Here is a 20,758-nt window from a genome sequence, read left to right on the forward strand (position 1 = left end):
CAACCTGTTATTCACATCTCCTCATATAAAAACAGGAAGCATATCAAAATCAGAATTTTAAAAGGTGAAGAAATATTCTCTTTGTTAGAGCAACCATAATTTGTTAAGTAGGTTCCATTTCTCGTTGTAATGAATGTTTAGGTAATAAAACTCATTACACATGAAATCCTGTATATTTCAGGACAGATGTCTGAAAGTGTAGGTTTAAAGATCTTTAACATATACTGTCAAACTGCTATACAGAAAGGATAATACCAAACAGCAGAGGACAAAAGTAAAAACTGTTGTATTATTATTCTAATTTGTATTCCTTTGAATACTAGGAAAGACTAAATTTGTTTCCCCACATTTGTGATATTAAAATTTCTATTTTTGGTCTGGGATTGTGGCTCAGTGGTAGAGCGCGCGCCTAGCATGGGTGGGATCCGGGTTTGATCCTCAGCACCACATAAAAATAAAGGCATTATGTTGTGCCCATCTATACCTAAAAAATAAATATAAAAAAAAGTTTCTATTTTGTGAATTATTAGATCATGTCTTATTCTAACTTTCTACTGGATGGTCTGTCTCCTTAACTAAAAAGTTATTTCCAACAAGGCTTAGTGGTACATGTCTATAATCCTATCAGCTTGGGAGGCTGAGGCAGGAGGATTGAGTGTTCAAAGCCAGCCTCAGTAACTTAATGAGGCCCGAAGCAACTTGGCCGAGACCTTGTCTCTAAGTAAAATACAAAAAGGGCTGGGGATATTGCTCAGTGGTTAAGGTCCCTGGGTTCAAGCCCTGGTACCAAAAAAGAAAGCTATTACCTTTCATGTTGTTAATAATATTTTTTGCAAAGTTTTGTTGTTGTTGAGTGCTTTTTTAAACTTAGTTTCTTCATTGTGGTAATATATATAACATAAAATTTGACAATCTAATTTGTTGTGTTTTACTGGAGATTGAACCCAGGGCCTTGTACATGCTAGGCAAGTGCTCTACTACAGAGTTATATCCCTAACCCTTGTAATTTTATTTTGAGATAGGGTTTTGCTAAATTGCCCAGGCTAGCCTTTAATTTGTAATCCTCCTGCTCCAGCTTCCTCAGTAGCTGGGATTACAGGAATGCACCACTGCTCCCAGCTGCTCTAATCATTTTAAAGTGCAGCATTATTTGTAATAGTCAAAAAGTGGTAAACAACTCAAACACCAATCATCTAATGAATGAAAAATCAAAATGTGAGATAATCATCCAATGGAATACTATTCAACCATAAAAAACTGAAGTACTTGCTATAACAGGGATGGAACTGGAAAACATTATGCTAAGTAAAAGAAGCAAATCACAGAAAGCCATATATTATATGATTCTATTTATATGAAATACCCAGAATAGGCAAATCCATGGGAAAAAAATAGGCTGCCAGAAGCTGAGGGAAAAGAAGGATGGGTATAAAATATGTTTTTAAAAAACATCAAAAAATATCATAAAAATAAAAATGTCTTGGAACTGGGGTTGTGGCTCAGTGGTAGAGCGCTCGCCTAGCACATGCAAGGCCCTGGGTTTGATCCCCAGTACCACATAAAAATAAGGTACTGTAAGGTACAGGTATTGTACTACAACTAAAAATAAATATTTTTTTTAAAGTCCTGCAATTATTGTGTGGTCACTGAGCAATTCTACTTTGTAAATTAAAAGCACTTAACTGTACACTTTAAAAGGATGAATTTTCAGATACTGAATTATATCTCAATAGACTATTTTCTTTTCTGGTACTGGGGATTGAACTCATGGGCATGTGACCACTAAGCCACATCCCCAGCTCTATTTTGTATTTTTATTTAGAGACAGGGTCTCACTGAGTTGTTTAGTGCCTCACCGTTGCTGAGACTGGTTTTAGACTCAAGATCCTCCTGCTTTAGCCTCCGGAGCCACTAGGATTATAGGCATGTGGCACCACACCCAGTGTTCAATAATCTATATTTTAAAAGAATTATTTATATTACAGAAACTTTCAAAACATGAAATCAATGAAGCATTAAGAATTATTTAAGGGCTGAATGTGGTGGTGCACCCTTGTAACCCCAGCACTAGGGAGGCTAAGGTCAGAGGACAGAAGTTAAAAGTCAGCCTCAGCATCTAAGAAATCTAGCGAGACTCTGTCTCAAAATAAAAAATAAAAAGGGCTGGGGATTGTGGCTCGGTGGTTGAGAGCCCTGGGTTCAATCTCTAGTACAAAAACAAAGCAAAGCAAAACAAAACAAAAACATATATATGATATATTATACACAAACACACACACACACACACACACACACACACACACATATATATATACACATATATTACTAAAGGCAGTCTTTGAAAGTGTAACAAATATATTAAAGTGAAATTTATACACACACACACACACACACACACACACACACACATATATTACTAAAGGCAGTCTTTGAAAGTGTAACAAGTATATTAAAGTGAAATTTACAAGGAATTTTTTCTTATATCCAAATGATAAATCATACTTTTACTCTGAATGTTTATAAATCAAAGGCAATATTATGATGTATCACCCATAAATGATACCACTTAATTTGCACATTCTAATTACCATTACTTATTGTATGGGTTTTGTTAGGTATAAAACTACTTAGACTATTTTTGTGCATAATAAATTCTGAAGATGGCTGCTTCACTTTAGTAAAAATCTGTTGCAATAAAAAGACTTAAAACAAATGTTAATATATAAAATTCATTAAAAGACACATTTTCAAAGGATAACAAAGATATTAAATGGTAATGATGAAGTGCTAGTTACTGGAAATACTTGCTTATATATCTGGCATATTTATTTATCCATTAAAATACTCATTTACATTTTTAGTAAGTATATATGAAACCAAATTTTGTCAATCCCTGTTTAATAGACTGCAAGGCCAAGTAATTTTTATTTAAAAATTAAATTCTAGTATAGTGCAAAATGTTAAGCAAATTCAAGGCCATCATTGCCGTTCTAATTGCATGCTTTATCTAAAGACTGGCAAAGATTGTGCTAAATTATATGGAAAGAACTAGTGTTCACTGTTTAGGCTATCCATTAACTGCCAGTCAAACTAATAACAGCAATCTTTTCCCTAATTTTCCTGGTGCAGCTGTTTATAGAATATCCTGGGCGTGTTCACTTCAACAGACACATAATAATGCAGACATCCACAAATGAAAGCTGTTATTTTTTTGTTGTTTTCAAGTTTTCCTATAGACTAATATTTTTCTACCTTGCATATTCAAATCATTTTCTTTAGCTGCTTTAAATAACCACTAAATAAATTTAATTGCTATATTGTGTTTTTAAATTTACTGTCTACACTCTGAAGCTCAAATTTCAGGAACACACCAAAAAGAAGAGGAAAAAGGCCCTAAAATAAAAATCCTTTGTTCTTTTTAAAAGTACCAAATAAAAAATCAACAGCAGAGATTCGACTTGTGTTTTACTAAGAAACGTATATGTGGCATTTATATCAATGTTCCTGTAATATCTTAGAAAGCGGAAAAAATATAATGCTATCAACTCTAACCAAATCAGAATATTTGATTTACTAAACAGACGACTTAAGCATCTCAATTATGTAATGCAGACGATACACACAAAAATTGTTTTTATACTATTATATGCTAATAATTTAAAAACATTAATTTTAAAAGAACTGAACTTATTAATCTATTTAAGTGATTCCCAGAATTCTAGATTTAAGGCATTCCCCCAATTTTCCAAAGAAGGACACTATTTTATAAAATAAACGATATTTTAACACTAGAAAGACAGAAAGAAAAAAAAAATCCAGAATAAAGGCAACCTTTAAATTGGTAAGAACCAATACTGGGAAAATCTTATGCCAGTCTCTGTTTTTCTCATTTTGACAAATACTAGTGAAAAATTTGACAAATACTAGCAATGGTGGGATATTGATCTGTATTCCATAAGCCTAAAAATATTGTTTAGGTCACCGTATAAATTCAATAAACTTTGAAAACCAGCAACTTACAGTTCCTGCCTAAGCCTTCTTATTTTGGCCTTAGCATCTGCCAGTTCCACTGACAGATGCTGTCGACTTTCTGTTCGCTTCATGCCTGGAGAACCACAGGGTGATTGTGCAGATGAAGAGGCATGGGGTAGAAAATGAAGACCATCTCTCTCTTCAGAGAGCTCTATGATAGTCTAAGAATTATAGAAATAAACACAGAATCACTTTTATATTCTACATATCAGCAAACTAAACATATTTACACTGTTTACTGGGTCTAAGATTTATAATATAATATATTTAAAAATTTGTTGGTCAAAAGACTATCATATTTAGTTGCATTTTTAAAGGTTTAATTCCATAAAATGTACAATCACAAGAATGGGGAGTTATTCTCCATGTATGTATGATATGTCAAAATACATTCTACTGTCATGTATAACTGAAAAGAACAAATAAAAAAGAAGAAAAAAAGGTCAAATTCAACAAACAGTTTATGTATGAGCTATTTAGTAGGTAACACTTGAAGAAGATTTAGTACATTCTTGCTTCCCTAGTTTTAAAAAAAAATAAATTACAATAATTCAGACAGCAAATGTTGGAAAGGCCTGAAAAAACTTGTTGACACAGGAAAAAAATTTACCTTAGAATAATTTGTCTAGAACTGTGCTGCCTAATATACTAGCCAGTAGCATAGTGGCTGTTTAATTAAATATTTAAAAAGTTAAAAATTCAGCTGTTTAATCACACTAGCCACATTCCAAGTACACAACAGCTACAGGTAGCTAGTGATTACTGTACTGGAAATACAATACAGCCATAATGACAGAATTGGACAATACTGGTCTAGAATTTTATTCTGGAAGGAATAAAAGACCCCACAGGTTTAATTTCTTTTTCTGTAGTAAAAATAACCAAAGCATAAAGACTAATTTGGCTATGGTTACACAACTAGGTTACAGCTCGTCTCTTGACTCCATATCATATGCTCTCTCTCCTATAATACTATACTAATTCTAATCTGTCTCCCATCAATGCTTTCTTTACTCCTTTCTCCAGAGACCCTCCAAAAGGCACAAACCAACTTTTCCTTTTCTAAACTTCAAGGGCTGTTTCACCTTTATATACCTCATGCAACCAATTACAGTTCTTCCATTCTCCTAATTTTCCTTTTCTTTATTGGTAACTTCTCTTAATCTAAATGAATTTCTTAGTTTTTGTTTGAAATTTCTCAGGCAAACAAATTATCTTCTACACAAATTCAAATGTGCTACTACTGTAGGCAGAGTGGGCGGAGTTACTGCATGAGACAATGAAATCACATCCTTATTTCTCATCATCAGCTCTTATCCACCCCACTGAATCATTATTTTTTTTTTTGTTTTAACCAGAAGTCATTTATCATTGGGTTACATTTCAGCACCTGATCAAGATCTGTCTTAACTTTCTGTCTGCAATTACTGCTTTCACAAATTCTACTACACATGACAAACCTCAGAAAGTAACTTACCAGTTCCTTTTCTCTCCACAATTCCACATCCACTCCATATTCAATACATGCAAGTTTCTCCAGTAAAGGCACCAATCATTCTTTCATGGCATGCCTCCTTTACTCACTGTTCCTAAGTCACCATACCTGTTTGAACCTCTGATTACTAAACTCCTTCCCTCTTTTTTTGCGGGGGCGGGGTACTGGGGATTGAACTGAGGAACACTCAACCCCTTAACCACATCCCCAGCCCTGGTTTGTATTTTATTTAGAGACGGGGTCTCACTGGGTTGCTTAGCCCCTCTTCTTTGTGGAGGCTGGCTTTGAACTCATGATCCTCCCGAGGTGCTGGGATTATAGGCATGCGCCACAGCGCCCAGCTAATCTCTTCCCCTCTTGTCCAACAGATTATTCCTAGCTACTCTATAGAGTTCCTATTCAATTTGGAACTACAATTAGGCACTTAAATTATCACTCTCAGTTTTCATTTTAGTACAACCATACCACTGTCTAGCGATGGACCATTCCTTTATGCTTATAGAATTCCTAGCTAGGGCATTCTTGAACAAGATCTCATGCAATATTATAATCTGCATTAGAGGTATTGTCTATTTTAGACACAAGGAAACAGACTCCTATAAATCAAATAACTCAACCAAAGTCATACAACCAATGATACATATAGGAGAAATTAAAATTCAGGTTTGAATCTAACATGATTTTCTTTATCTACCATCAGTTTTCTAAGGTATAGAACTCTAAGAGAAAAAGAAAAAATTATATAACCCTACTATAGGTTTTGCCACCCACTTCCAATGAAACTCTTTTCATTATTCATCAATTCCTTTATTGAAATCTTGATATCCTGGTAAATTTCCCACAAAAGACTATTATAAATATATTCCCTTTTTCTCGACTTAAGTCTCCAACTGTAAAATATTATCATATACAACAAATAACCTCTTTTCCAATTTATCCATGAAACAAAACCACCTGAGATTAACACCTAACTTTCTAAGTATTTTTTTGCTCCCAATAATATATCCTTTACTTAAACATTCTCAATTTCTTTTTCACTTGTTTTTTTTCTCCTTGCTCTTCAAAGATATACATATAGGTTTTTAATATTTTTTTTAAATTTTCTTTATTGCTTCTCTTTGAAAGGTAGTTTACATGTTCACTGACACTACTCTAACCCTATCCGCCTACCCAGTATGCCCATCTCAACTTTCCCGTCTCTGTGGATAGTGTCATTAATCTCCATAGTGGCCCAGACTTGGAGTCAACTTTCAGTTCTATATTTTCTTACTAACCCAATCATCTTTGATCTTGCTATTATTTCCTAACTTGTAACAACAGTACCTGGCAGATAGTATTTAATAAGTATTTGATTTATACACAAATAAACTGGTACCTAATTATACACTAGATTCACACTTTCCATGTACAAACTTCATCTTTTCTAGAACAGTACTAAGCACAAAAAGAGATGAACAAGAATATTCAACTAAGTTATTCACAAAATATAAAACTCAAGGAAAGTAAAAAAGACAAATATATCATTTATAGGTGGTGAAATGGAGATATCAAGAGTTTTCAGATTATCAATGAACAGAACATAGAAGAATCATGTGCTACAAGATATATTTTAAAAGAAAATAAAGAGAAAGAAACTTGGTGCTAAGAGTTTATTTTCCATTAAAGATTATTTAGAGATTTTGACTTTTCTTTATTGGTGGTAGCTTTATAAGTTCAAGGCCTCTCATACATTTTCAAAACAATCTGATAGGAAATATCATTAAAGTATAACTTTTAATTTTTCATAAGTTTTGCCTGATCCTTCCAACTAGCAGCTGCAAATAAATATTCCTTCTTTAAATTCCTATAGTATTTAGATATATATCACTTTTGCTACTTATCACTTCTAAATTTTTATTACCATTAATTACTTTATTAAAAGTCTTCTGTATTAGATTTAAGAACCTTTGATCCTTTTTCAAACAGCATAACACTCTGTTGTTCCCAATCTCAATGATTTGACTTGGGAGTCTGAATCAGAAGGATCACAAATTCAGGGACAACTGCATAATGTAGCAAGACCCTAAGCAATCTAATAAGATTCTGTGTCAAATTAAAATATGAAAAAGATGAGGATGAAGTTTTTCAGGAAAGTGCCACTTGGTTCAATCTTCAAGATTTTTGGAAAAAAAAAACAGGTGTTTATTAATATATAAAAGAATGACCATAAAAAATACATCAATGCTGCTGCGGCTGTGGCTCAGTGGTAGCGCATGCCTGGCATGTGTGAGGCCCTGAGTTCGATCCTCAGACCCGCAAATAAATAAAATAGAGGTCCACTGACAACTAGAGGAAAATATTTTTAAAAAATACACCAATGCTAAGGAAAAAAACTTCAAGTAACCCAATATTTTTACTTACAGAACTCATCATTAAGAGAAAGAATTAGAGATATTCTCAGCACAATTGTGGATTTAAACAAAAGTATTCTAATGGTTAGGAAAACAAGCATTTAAGTTAGACAGACCTGGGAAGTTACTTAACTTCTCAGAAGATGAGTATCTTCATCTTTATAAAACATGGTTATTATGCAGATTTAATAAGACAGTATGTATTAAGAGTTGCAGTACAAAGTCTGGCATAAAAGAAACAATGACAGTAAAGAGATACTAAATTCATACAAGTCTCCTACTGGGTACACAGTAGAAGAACTGTTCCTTACCATTAAGAATAAAAAAGTAGGGGCTGAGGCTGTAGCTCAGTGGCAGAGTGCTTGCCTAGCACCTGTGAGGCACTGGGTTTGATTTTTAGCACTACATAAAAATGAAACAAATAAAATACCATCTACAACTACAAAAAATTTTTTTTTTTTTAATTTCAAAAATAAAAAAGTTAGGCTGGGGATATAGCTTAGTTGGTAGAGTGCTTGTCTTGCATGCATAAGGCCCTGGGTTCAATCCCCAGCACCACAAAACAAAAAACAAACAAGAATAACAAAGTAAAATTTAAAATTTTAAGAATTACAAAGTAAAAAGCAAATTTAAAATACGGTGATCAAATATACTTTTTAGACAATTATGACAAAAATGAATCAAAACATAAAACTTTAAGAGTAAAACATAGATAAGAACTTGTTTGGGGGCTGGGCACAATGATGCATGCCTATAATCCCAGTTACTTAGGAAGATGAGGCAGGAGCATCACAAGTTTAGGGCCAGCCTGGGCAATATATCAAGAATAACTCTCTCAAAAAAATAAGGATATAGTTTACTTATATTTAGATACAGAATTATTATATTTATATACTATTATATATTTTACATTTGTCTAATATTTTTTCACAATTATTTTCAATGGCCTTTTCTAATTTCTCTATTGGTGGCTCCAATTGGGGGAAAAAAAAATCTCCATAGAAATGTATTTAAACCAGCTAGCAACTGGTTCCCCAAATACCTGAGACAGTAGTACAGCTGCTTTTTATTTTCCTTGTTAGAAAAAGTAATTCAACAAAAATGCTTAATTGGGCAGGATGGTATATTCTAAAATGCAGTGTTTCATCTTTCTTTTAGATTTGCCACAGAGTCACATAATGACAAGTACTTTTGTTCAACCTATATTAATCACTTAAGGTAGACGAGATAAAGCAATTTATACATGTCCATATCATATGAAACCACAGTAAGAATTTTTAAAAGTTATTTAGGAGCACCACATTGAAACACCTTTAAAAACTCAAATGGAGGAATATTTTAGATAATGGATAAAGCAGTAAGAAGACATTAAAACTGAAAGAAGATAAAGCCTATGGTTAAAAAATCAGATAAAAAAATGAATGATCTAAGTATCTTAGAATAAACTTGATATACACTAGGGATGTTTTCTACTCTTTTAATGTTTAAAAAATTGAAAATTCTCATCAGAAATGAAAATACTTTTATAGGGGCATGAAAATTTTGTTTAGAAAAAAAATTACTTAGGAATTTCCTCTATGTAGTCTTTCATTAGTCCCAAGAGTAATCACATAAATTCTCTATAAATAAGCTCAAAACTGTCTGTCACATGTAAATGGAACAACTAAACAGAGCTATACATTCTCCTGAATGGAAAAGTATTTTCGTCTGCTATAAGAAAATATTATTCACCACTGCATGCACTAAAGTTTAGAGGGCTCCAAAATTTCAACTTGCTTTCAGAGAGTGCAGACAAAAAGTTCAGTGTAATATTACTCTTTTTAAAAAGCAAAGTTCTGTTTTAAAGGAGCTTACAATAATTATTTTTTTTAAAAATCATACTTCACAATATTGACTACAAAAATTTTAAATCTTTGTGGGACATTTTTATTCAGAACACCTGTTTTTCTCCTTTTATTAATACATATTTTTCCAACTTCAAAATGTGGCAATAAAACTAAGAAATTAACCTTAAGCAAATTCTTATGCTTCAAGGCAATGATTTTTCCACTTACATCAACTATATTTTCAGTTTCACACTTCTGTACTGTTGCCAGAGCTGTGAGGATGATTTGAAAAACACACAGGAAAAAAATCAGAATAATACTAATTTAAAAGGAAAGGAGAAAAGAAAACTTAACTGCAATTCATTAACTAACAATTTGAGGTTCTTACATTTCCTTTCTGGTTTCTGTATTTCACATACACACACACACTCGCGGTCTCTCACACACACATACTCACACTCACTCTCTCACTCTCTCTCTCTCTCTCTCACACACACACACACACTACAGATGGCCCATCATGTGGGTTCTACATCTGCAGATTCAACCAAATGTGGATGGAAAATATTCAGGAAAGAAAAATGTTTGTACTGAGTATGTGCAGATTTTTCCTTGTTATTATTCCCTAAACAGCACAGTATAACAACTATTTACACTGTATTAATTACAAGTAATATAGAGATGATTTAAAGTATACAAGAGGATGTGTTGGGTTATGTGTAGGTTATAAGCAAATACTGAATTATTTTATATAAGAGTCTTGAACATTCACAGAACTTGAAATCCTCTGTGGTCCTGGAAACAATCCCAATGGATGCCAATGAATGAACATATTTTATTACCCTCTCTTAAGAAATAGAGTATCAATTCTAGAAAACTTCTGAAGATACTAGTTTCTGTTCTTAGAAAGAAAACTTTAATAATACACTGAAATTTACAAACCTCTGAATGTTCATCTCTTTCATCTATAAGTCTTTTTAGATGCAATGCCATATTTTTCAAGAGTGGTTCTATATCTTCCTGAGACATATCTGTTGCTTCCATCCATTGCAGATCAAACACATTTTCCTGATTATGTGTTACCTTTAGAAGGACAAGCAAAATAAACAATCAAAAACAGGCTTACATTTAAATATTTATTATATTTTGTACTAGCACAATATTAGCTCAAATATTATGCCATAAAATAAAAAGCCAATATGATGTCTCTAAAGGTATGAATGAAAACACAACTGAAATTATTTTATACTAAATGTAGTCTTCAAATGAATTAACAATCATTTTCTAATCAATGAAAAAAATAAAATTTAATTCACAGCATTCCTATGGGAAGTTAAAATTGACACACTGGACACTTTTGTAACAAAATCTATTGTACTTTTCTTTAGATAAGACTTTAAATTTGGGGCTGGGGTTGTGGCTCAGAGGTAAAGCACTTGCCTAGCATGCATGAGGCACTGGGTTCAATCCTCAGCACCACATAAAAATAAAAGATATTGTATACACATATAACTAAAAAGTAAATATAAAAAAGACTTTAAATTTATTACACTTGAATTCAAAAGCAATTTTTTTTTAAATTTATAGGATATGTTACTGCATTCTTATACTTGAAAAGTCTTTGTAGATTCTCAAGATGGCATGGTTACAGAATCATAGAGAAAAGACTCTCAATATAAAGATATTAAAGGGCTGGGGTTGTGGCTCAGTGGTAGAGCGCTTGCCTAATATATGCGAGGTGCTGGGTTCGATTCTCAGCACTGCATATAAATAAATAAAGTAAAGGTCCATTGGCAATTAAAAAATTATTTTCAGAAAAAAAAAAGATATTTAAAAGAATGAAAAATAAAGGGCTGGGGCTGGGGCTCAAGCGGTAGCGCGCTTGCCTGGCATGCGTGCGGCCAGGGTTCGATCCTCAGCTCCACATACAAACAAAGATGTTGTGTCCGCCGAAAACTAAAAAATAAATTTTAAAATTCTCTCTCTCTCTCTCTCTCTCTCTCTCTAAAAAAGAGAAAAGAAAAGAAAATATTTATTTCTTGCTTTCCATTTCTTACCATGAATCTGGTATTTTGCTTTAACTTCCACAACAAATAGAAAAATAACACTTCCAAGGATGGTTGCAAATTCAGTAACTTGTAATATTTAACATTTATGTGAAATGAAAAAAAAACACGAAAGTAGCACAATATATATGTAAAGGGAAACTACAAATAACACTTCATTTTGTCAAGTACTAATAAACTTACTACTGAACATAATGTTACTGTAAAGAAATCTGGGCTCTATGGATGTTAACTAAGATAAAAGATTACATATGAAACACAAAGTCATCGAAATAGAGAATATTTCAAACACTACGAATTCTCAGTCTTCAAAATTCTCTCCTTCCCCTTTTCCAATTAACATGCAAAATTAATATATTCTGATTTTAAAAGTTTTTGTAAGATTAAAAGCCCATGAGTAGATAAGAGTCAGAAAAAGCATTTCTAAAATACTATTTATTAACAATCATATTAACTTTATTTATTTGACACTGCACTTTATACTCTAGATTTAAATTTTTATATCAATGTTACAAAATATCATTGTATTGATATTTTGAATTACAATCAGGGTTCTACTTTTTGCTGCTTTCCTTTACTACTAACAATTCATTCTGTGCTAACAAAGTCATACACCTCATTCCTCAAATAACAGTTTATCCCTAAGTCCTCACAGACAAACTACATTTGTAGTTAGCACCATGCCATGTTATATGATGATGCCCTTGAGGACTATCTCTTAAAAAAAGAAATTATCTGTATAAAAGTAGAATTCATTTATATTTTATCTCAATCTTGTTCACTACCCTATAACTAAGTATATCAGGAGATATATAAATAAGTATATCAAAAGCTTCATAAAAAGTACGTAAAGTACATACAAATTTATATATAGGTCATTACCTCTTGAATATGTGCGGCAACTGCTGCTTTTGTATCAAAATCTAAACCTTGAATTCTTTCAATAAATTCTTCTTTTTTCTGACACTAAAATAAAGGAATAAAATAATCATTTATACAATGCAGGGTATCATCCTTAAAATGTTGTATATATTTGAAACCTCATCAGGCTTAGCTATGTTTTGAATAGTACAGTGGGGATTTATTTTACACTTAAAGTGTCTAATACACTTACCTAATACAGAGATAACAATTTGGAAATATTTATTTAAAAAAGCAATGCACTGAAAATTCATACTATGTTGGCAAGTTCTAAAGTGGGAAACCATTACACAACCTATTAGAGGTCAGCACAATATTATTATGCTAACTTTACAAACAGAGAAGTAAAGAATCAAGAACTTGTTTCAGGGAGGATAAGTTACTTGCCAAAAAACACAGTGAGTCAGTGGCAGAATTCGGAATACAGCCAAAATGCTCAGTCAGTCCCTGGCTATCACCAAACAACACAGTCTTTCTTCTTGGGGAAAAAAAATTTTAAGCAATTTTTACTTCAGGCTTACAATTCATTCTCACATCTTCATGCTATCAATCTTAATAAAAAGAAAATCACTTTTTGTGGCCCAGTTCAACATTTATAAGGTAATATAATAAATATTTGGTGTTTCTAACATAATATAGAGTTACCAAGGGCAAAATTTAACTATGTATATATAAATGTACATGTAATCAAATGGAATAAAGGCGATAATTCTTTATTGTGTAACTTTTTTTAAAGCTTTATAAAAATTAAAATATTAAAATACAAACTTAATTTTTCCTTCCAGTAATAGTTAAATAATATTTAACGTGCATCTTAATCTCTGCCTCTGTCTACATCTCTTATATTGTAATCCAACTGCTAGTATAATTGTATTCTTGCAGCTACCAAATGAGAAGTGCATACAAAATAGACAGTATTGCCTTGCCTAGCTTAGATGAATCTCCAGGGCCAATTACTGAACTACCAGTAAAGACAATACACTCACAAAAGGAGAAACTGGCTCTTTGATCATTAAGAAACTTACAAAGCCCAAATTTATACTTTATATGTCAAATTTTTTTCAAATTGTAATATTCAATTTCTGTTGCTGTACAATTCGAACATACTGCCATCCAGTGTACAAAGTTCTACATTTTATAAAAACAAAATTATAAGGATGACATAATATTTAAAACAATTACCAGAAATGTAAAACTAATAGATATGAATAGGATGTCAGAGTCTTGGAGAGAAAGAGAAGAAAATTTGGAGTTTAAAAATACAAATTTTTTTGGTCTAGTAAACAACTAGCTTACTAGGCAGAGTAATGACAAATTTTTAATTTAATGCCTCTTACAATTGTTGATCTATGCATAATTTCTGAACTAATCAGAAAATAAATGGCAGTGTTATTATAAAAAGTTATGACTCAGGGCTGGGGTTATAGCTCACTGGTAGAGTATTTGCCTCCCACGCATGAGGTCCTGGGTTTGATCCTTAGCACCACATAAAAATAAATAAATAAAATAAAGATATTGTGTCCATATACAACTAAAAATATGTTTTAAAAGTTATGACTTCTAATTTACCATAAAGTCCCCAATTCAACTGTCTTGTATTTTTCCGCCTTTAAACAAAACAGATATACTTCCCTTTTCTAAGTCCCAGAGCCACTGTTTCTTCACTCATATTACTTTAAGGAATTCACCCTTTAGCACATTTTTAATATACACAATAAACATTCTCTTTATCCTTAAAATACACAAAGTTCTACTAAATCTCAACATAATTTAAACACTAACAATTTTAAGAATTCTGTATGTTTCATAAATAGGCTAGGCTTTCTTTGTGAATTTCACAGGTCCTTAAAGGATAGAAAAGAGTAAGAATGTCAAGATGGAAAAGAGAATAAGATTTAAAATTTAAAGCTGGATAACTTCAAATCAAACATTCTGTATCAGCACTGTTCAACATGGTAGTCACTACCTACATGTAGCTAGTGAGTACTTGAAACGTAGCTAATGCAATTGAAAATTTAGTGGCTACTATAGCTCCAGAGCATAAAAAAGTTTGGCATTAAAAAAGATACATAAATAATTTTTATTGCATAGTCTAAAAAGACTATGAAGACTAAACAATAATCAACATATCTTTTTTTCATTTAAAAATAAGTTCTCTTATCTCTACATACAGTTCTCAAACTGTCATGGGCATAAAATTACTTTTAATTGTGTTACAGTAACTAGATTTCTAAGCTAGCAGATTACCATAATATTCTTAGGATATGGAAACTGGGATATGGAGGGAAAGGAGAAAAAGTTATTTGGATAAGAAGAAAAACTGCATGGACCTTAAAGTTGTACATCTGCCACCTGTTCTTAATATGTTATTCCTTACATTCCTCATAGTTTTCACTTGGTACTTGGTGATTTCTCATCTTAAAAAGAGACAGGCTTATATGGAAAAATTAAAATAGAGGAAAGGGCACACCCAACAAGTTACTGAACAAGAAAACAATAAAACAAAGAATAATAAAATCTTATAAGAACACTAATAAAACCATAGTTCTAAACAAGTTAAAATCTTACCAAAGACCAAAATAAGCCACACATAATAAAAATAGAAAACTTAAAATTCCCTCCTTAAAGGATAATCATTATCAAATAAACACAACAAATGCTGATGCTAATGTGGGAAAATTAGATTCCTGAGTACTGCTGGTGGGAATGTAAAATACCAACCACTATGGAAAACAGTATGACAATTCCTACAAAAAACCAGAATTACCATATGATCCAGCAATTCCAATTTTGGGTAGATACACTAAAGAATGAAAGCAGGGACTCAAACAGATATTTATATACAAATGTTCATGGCTGTTATTTCCAACAGCCAAAAACTAAAAGCAAATCAAGTGTCCACTGACACAGAAAGGGGTATACACATATAGTGGCATACTATTAAGCCTTAAAAAGAAAATGAAAAACGCTATAATATGGATAAAAGTATAAAACTTGATAAAAGTTTTATCCATGGCTCAGGAAAAAAGCCAAACACAAAAGGACAAATACTATATGATTCCATTAAGTGAGGTACCTAGAGTAACCAAGTTAATACAAAATGAAACGGTGACTGACAAGGGGTAGGGGCACATGAGTGTTAAGTTATTGTTTAACACGGAGGTGCTCTTTCAGAAAATGAGAAATGGATGATAGTGATGATTATACAACAATATGAAAGCTTAACAATTTAGATACTGGTGAACTATATACTCAAAAGGGGTTACAATGGTAAATTTCATTTATATTCTATTATATGTATATTATATGTATATTCTGTCACAATTTAAAATTAACAAAACTAAAATAAAAAAATCAGAGAAAATTATTTTTATATTTGCTATTTTATACATTCTTAGAAAAAGAAATGCCTAAGCCAGAAGTTATATGACCCCCAAAATAATATGATGATAAAGGTTCCAGGGGCTGGTGTTGGGTTGTGTCTCGGGGGTATAGTGCTTGCTTGGCATGTGTGAGGCAATGGTTTCGATTCTCAGCACCACATATAAATAAATAAACCAAATAAAAGTCCATCCACAACTAAAAAATATATATATATATTTTTAAAAGTTCTAAAAGGTGAATTTAAAAAATATTTTAGTTATAAATAATATTGGTTTCATGAGCTTTCCTATTTGGAGGGGCACAGCTGCTCCACGCGTGTGCAAGGTAGGTGGAACCGTGACCACTGACAGAAGAGGCCCAGTGGCCCGCCAGACACATTGCCCCGGTTGGGGGAGGGGCAGAGCCACCACGAGCCTGCAAGGTAGGCAGACCTGTGACCCACCAGCAGATCAGACCCAGCAACCCTCGGAGCAGCAGAGCCACCCCCCTGCACCTGCAGGTAGGTGGACCTGCCACCCACCGGCAGGTCAGGCCCAGCAACCTTCGGAGGGGCACAGCTGCTCCACGCGCCGGCAAGGTAGGCGGAACCGTGACCACCGACAAAACAGGCCCAGTGGCCCGCCAGACACATCGCCCCGGTTGGGGGAGGGGCAGAGCCCGCGACCCACCAGCAGAACAGGCACAGCAATCCGCAGAGCGGCAGAGCCACCCCCCACCTCGCCCACCCCCCCCGACCCGTGCCTGCAAGGTAGGCGGACATGCCACCCGCCAGCAGGTCAGGCCCAGCAACCTGCGGAGGGGCACAGCTGCCCCACGCGCCTGCAAGGTAGGCGGAACCATGACCACCGACAGAACAGGCCCAGCTGCCCGCCAGACACATCGCCCCGGTTGGGGGAGGGGCAGAGCCGCCTCGCGCCTGCAAGGTAGGCAGACCTGCGACTCACCAGCAGATCAGGCCCAGCAACCCGCGCAGTGGCAGAGCCACCCCCGCGCCTGCAAGGTAGGTGCATCTGCCACCCACCGGCAGGTCAGGCCCAGCAACCCGCGGAGGGGCACAGTTGCTCCACGCGCCTGCAAGGTAGGCAAAACCGTGACCACCGACAGAACAGGCCCAGTGGCCCACCAGACACATCGCCCCGGTTGGGGGAGGGGCAGAGCCGCCACCAAGGCCTGCTAGGTACACAGACCTGCAACCGACAGACAGAACAGGCCTAGCGGCCAGCGGAGGGGCAGAGCTGCTGCTCGCGCCTGCAAGGTAGGCAAACCTGCGACCCACCGGAAGAACAGGCCCAGCGGCCTGCAGAGGGTCTGAGCCACTGCCCGTGCCTGCAAGGTAGGCGGACCTGCGACCACCGAAAGAACAGGTCCACCGAAAGTACAGGCCCAGCGGCCTGCCGGGGTGGTAGGCACATTGCCCCAATTGGAGGAGGGGCAGAACCACCGCCAAAACCTGCGAGGGAGACTTTGCAACTATACAAGAGCAATATAAATATATAGGGGGAAAAATCAATAACACAACAGTTTCACCAAGCAGAAAGAAACGCGATCAGTATGAAAAGACAAGGAAAGAAAGGAACACAAGCAATGCAGGTCAACTCAACTTTAGAAGAGGTAATATCTGCAGCAGATGGAATGTCAGATAAAGAATTCAAGATATACATGCTTCAGATGATCTGGAGTCTCAAGGAAGACATTAGACAGCAAAATCAGACAATGAAAGACCACTTCGACCACTTCGACAATGAATTACATAAACAAATCCAAGAAGCAAAAGATTATACAGGGAGATAGAGGTTATAAAAAACAAACAGAAATCCTAGAAATGCAGGAAGCAATAAACCAACTTAAAAACTCAATTGAGAATACTACCAGCAGAGTAGAACACTTAGAAGATAGAACATCAGACAATGAAGACAAAGTATTTCAACTGGAGAAGAACATAGACAGCTCAGCAAAACTGTTAAGAAACCATGAGCAGAACATTCAAGAAATATGGGATAACATAAAGAGACCAAATTTAAGAGTCATTGGGATACAGGAAGGTATAGAGGTCCAAACCAAAGGAATGAGCAATCTATTCAATGAAATAATACAAAAAAACTTCCCAGACTTGAAGAATGAGACAGAATCCCAAATCCTAGAAGCCTACAGGACGCCAAATGTGCAAAATCATAAGAGATCCACACCTAGACACATTATAATGAAGATGCCCAACATACAGAATAAGGAGAGAATTTTAAAAGCTACAAGAGAAAGGAAACAGATTACATTTAGGGGTAAACCAATCAGGATAACAGCTGATCTTTCAACACAGACTCTGAAAGCTAGAAGATCCTGGAATAACATATTTCAAACACTGAAAGAAAATAGGTTCCAACCAAGAATTGTGTATCCAGCGAAATTAAGCTTCAGGATGGAAGATGAAATTAAAACCTTCTATGATAAACAAAAGTTAAAAGAATTTGCAGCTAGAAAACCATCTCTTCAAAACATCCTCGGCAAAATATTACAGGAAGAGAAAATGGAAAATATCAATGAAAACCAACAGCGGGAGGTAGTACAGTAAAGGGGGGGGGAATAATCAAAGAGGAAAACAAACCATGTTTAGTAACATAAATAAACAAATATGGCTGGAAGAACAACCCATATCTCAATAATAACCCTAAATGTTAATGGCTTAAACTCACCAATTAAGAGACACAGGCTAGTAGAATGGATCACAAAACAAGACCCAACAATATGCTGCCTTCAGGAGACGCATTTGATAGGAAAAGACATACATAGACTGAAGGTGAAAGGTTGGGAAAAATCATATCACTCATATGGACTTCGGAAACAAGCAGGAGTGTCCATACTCATATCAAATAAAATAGATTTCAAGCCAAAGTTAATCAAAAGGGATAAAGAGGGACACTACATACTGCTCAAAGGAACCATACACCAACAAGACATAAAAATCATAAATATATATGCCCCAAACAATGGTGCAGCTATGTTCATCAAACAACTCTTCTCAAGTTCAAGAGTCTAATAGACCACCATACAATAATCATGGGAGACTTCAACACACCTCTCTCACCACTGGAAAGATCTTCCAAACAAAAGTTGAATAAGGAAACTATAGAACTCAATAACTTAATTAATAACCTGGACTTAATTGACATATATAGAATATACCACCCAACATCAAGCAGTTACACTTTTTTCTCAGCAGCACATGGATCCTTCTCAAAAATAGATCATATATTATGTCACAGGGCAACTCTTAGACAATATAAAGGAGTAGAGATAATATCGCATCTTATCTGATCATAATGGAATGAAATTGAAAATCAATGATAAAAGAAGTAAGGAAAAATCATGCATCACTTGGAGAATGAACAATAGGTTACTGAATGATCAATGGGTTATAGAAGACATCAAGGAGGAAATTAAAAAATTCTTAGAGATAAATGAAAACACAGACACAAGATATCGGAATCTATGGGACACATTGAAAGCAGTTCTAAGAGGAAAATTTATTGCTTGGAGTTCATTCCTTAAAAAAAGAAAAAACCAACAAATAAATGATCTAATACTTCATCTCAAAATCCTAGAAAAAGAAGAGCAAAACAACAGCAAAAGAAGTACAAGGCAAGAAATAATTAAAATCAGAGCTGAAATTAATGAAATCGAAACAAAAGAAGCAATTGAAAAAATTGACAAAACTAAAAGTTGGTTCTTTGAAAAAATAAATAAAATCGACAGACCCTTAGCCACACTAACGAAGAGGAGAGAGATTTCAAATTACTAGCATACGGGATAAAAAAGGCAACATCACAACAGACACTTCAGAAATACAGAAGATTATCAGAAATTATTTTGAATCCTTATACTCCAATAAAATAGAAGATAGTGAAGGCATCGATAAATTTCTTAAGTCATATGATCTGCCCAGATTGAGTCAGGAGGATATTGACAACCTAAACAGACCAATATCAATTGAGGAAATAGAAGAAACCATCAAAAGACTACCACTAAGAAAAGCCCAGGACCAGATGGGTATACAGCAGAGTTTTACAAAACCTTTAAAGAGGAACTAATACCAATACTTTTCAAGCTATTTCAAGAAATGGAAAAAGAGGGAGAACTTCCAAATTCATTCTACGAGGCCAACATCACCCTGATTCCTAAACCAGACAAAGACACTTCAAAGAAAGAAAACTACAGACCAATATCTCTTAATGAACCTAGATGCAAAAATCCTCAATAAAATTCTGGCGAACCGGATACAAAAACATATCAAAAAAACTGTGCACCATGATCAGGTAGGATTTATCCCTGGGATGCAAGGTTGGTTCAATATACGGAAATCAATAAATGTTATTCACCACATCAATAGGCTTAAAAATAAGAACCATATGATCATCTCGATAGATGCGGAAAAAGCATTCGACAAAGTACAGCATCCCTTTATGTTCAAAACTCTAGAAAAACTAGGGATAACAGGAACATACCTCAATATTGTAAAAGCAATCTATGCTAAGCCTCAGACTAGCATCATTCTGAATGGAGAAAAACTGAAGGCATTCCCTCTAAAACCTGGAACAAGACAGGGATGACCTCTCTCACCACTTCTGTTCAACATAGTTCTCGAATCACTGG

General features: G+C 34.5%; 1 protein-coding gene across 2 annotated transcripts in view; it reads right to left on the reverse strand.

Annotated features, from left to right (window-relative positions):
• Ccdc88a (coiled-coil and HOOK domain protein 88A) overlaps positions 1-20,758 on the reverse strand; it is a 131,974-nt gene that overhangs the window by 64,629 nt on the left and 46,587 nt on the right. For both annotated transcript variants that reach the window (XM_076832893.2, XM_076832892.2), the window contains exons 6-8: positions 12,692-12,775; positions 10,686-10,826; positions 4,021-4,193 (exon numbers count right to left, since the gene is read on the reverse strand). In XM_076832893.2, coding sequence (XP_076689008.1) covers positions 4,021-4,193; positions 10,686-10,826; positions 12,692-12,775 — 398 coding nt within the window. The remainder of the gene's footprint in view (positions 1-4,020; positions 4,194-10,685; positions 10,827-12,691; positions 12,776-20,758) is intronic.

This window comes from Callospermophilus lateralis, chromosome 14 (genome assembly GCF_048772815.1).
Source record: "Callospermophilus lateralis isolate mCalLat2 chromosome 14, mCalLat2.hap1, whole genome shotgun sequence".
NCBI classification, from domain to species: domain Eukaryota; kingdom Metazoa; phylum Chordata; class Mammalia; order Rodentia; family Sciuridae; genus Callospermophilus; species Callospermophilus lateralis.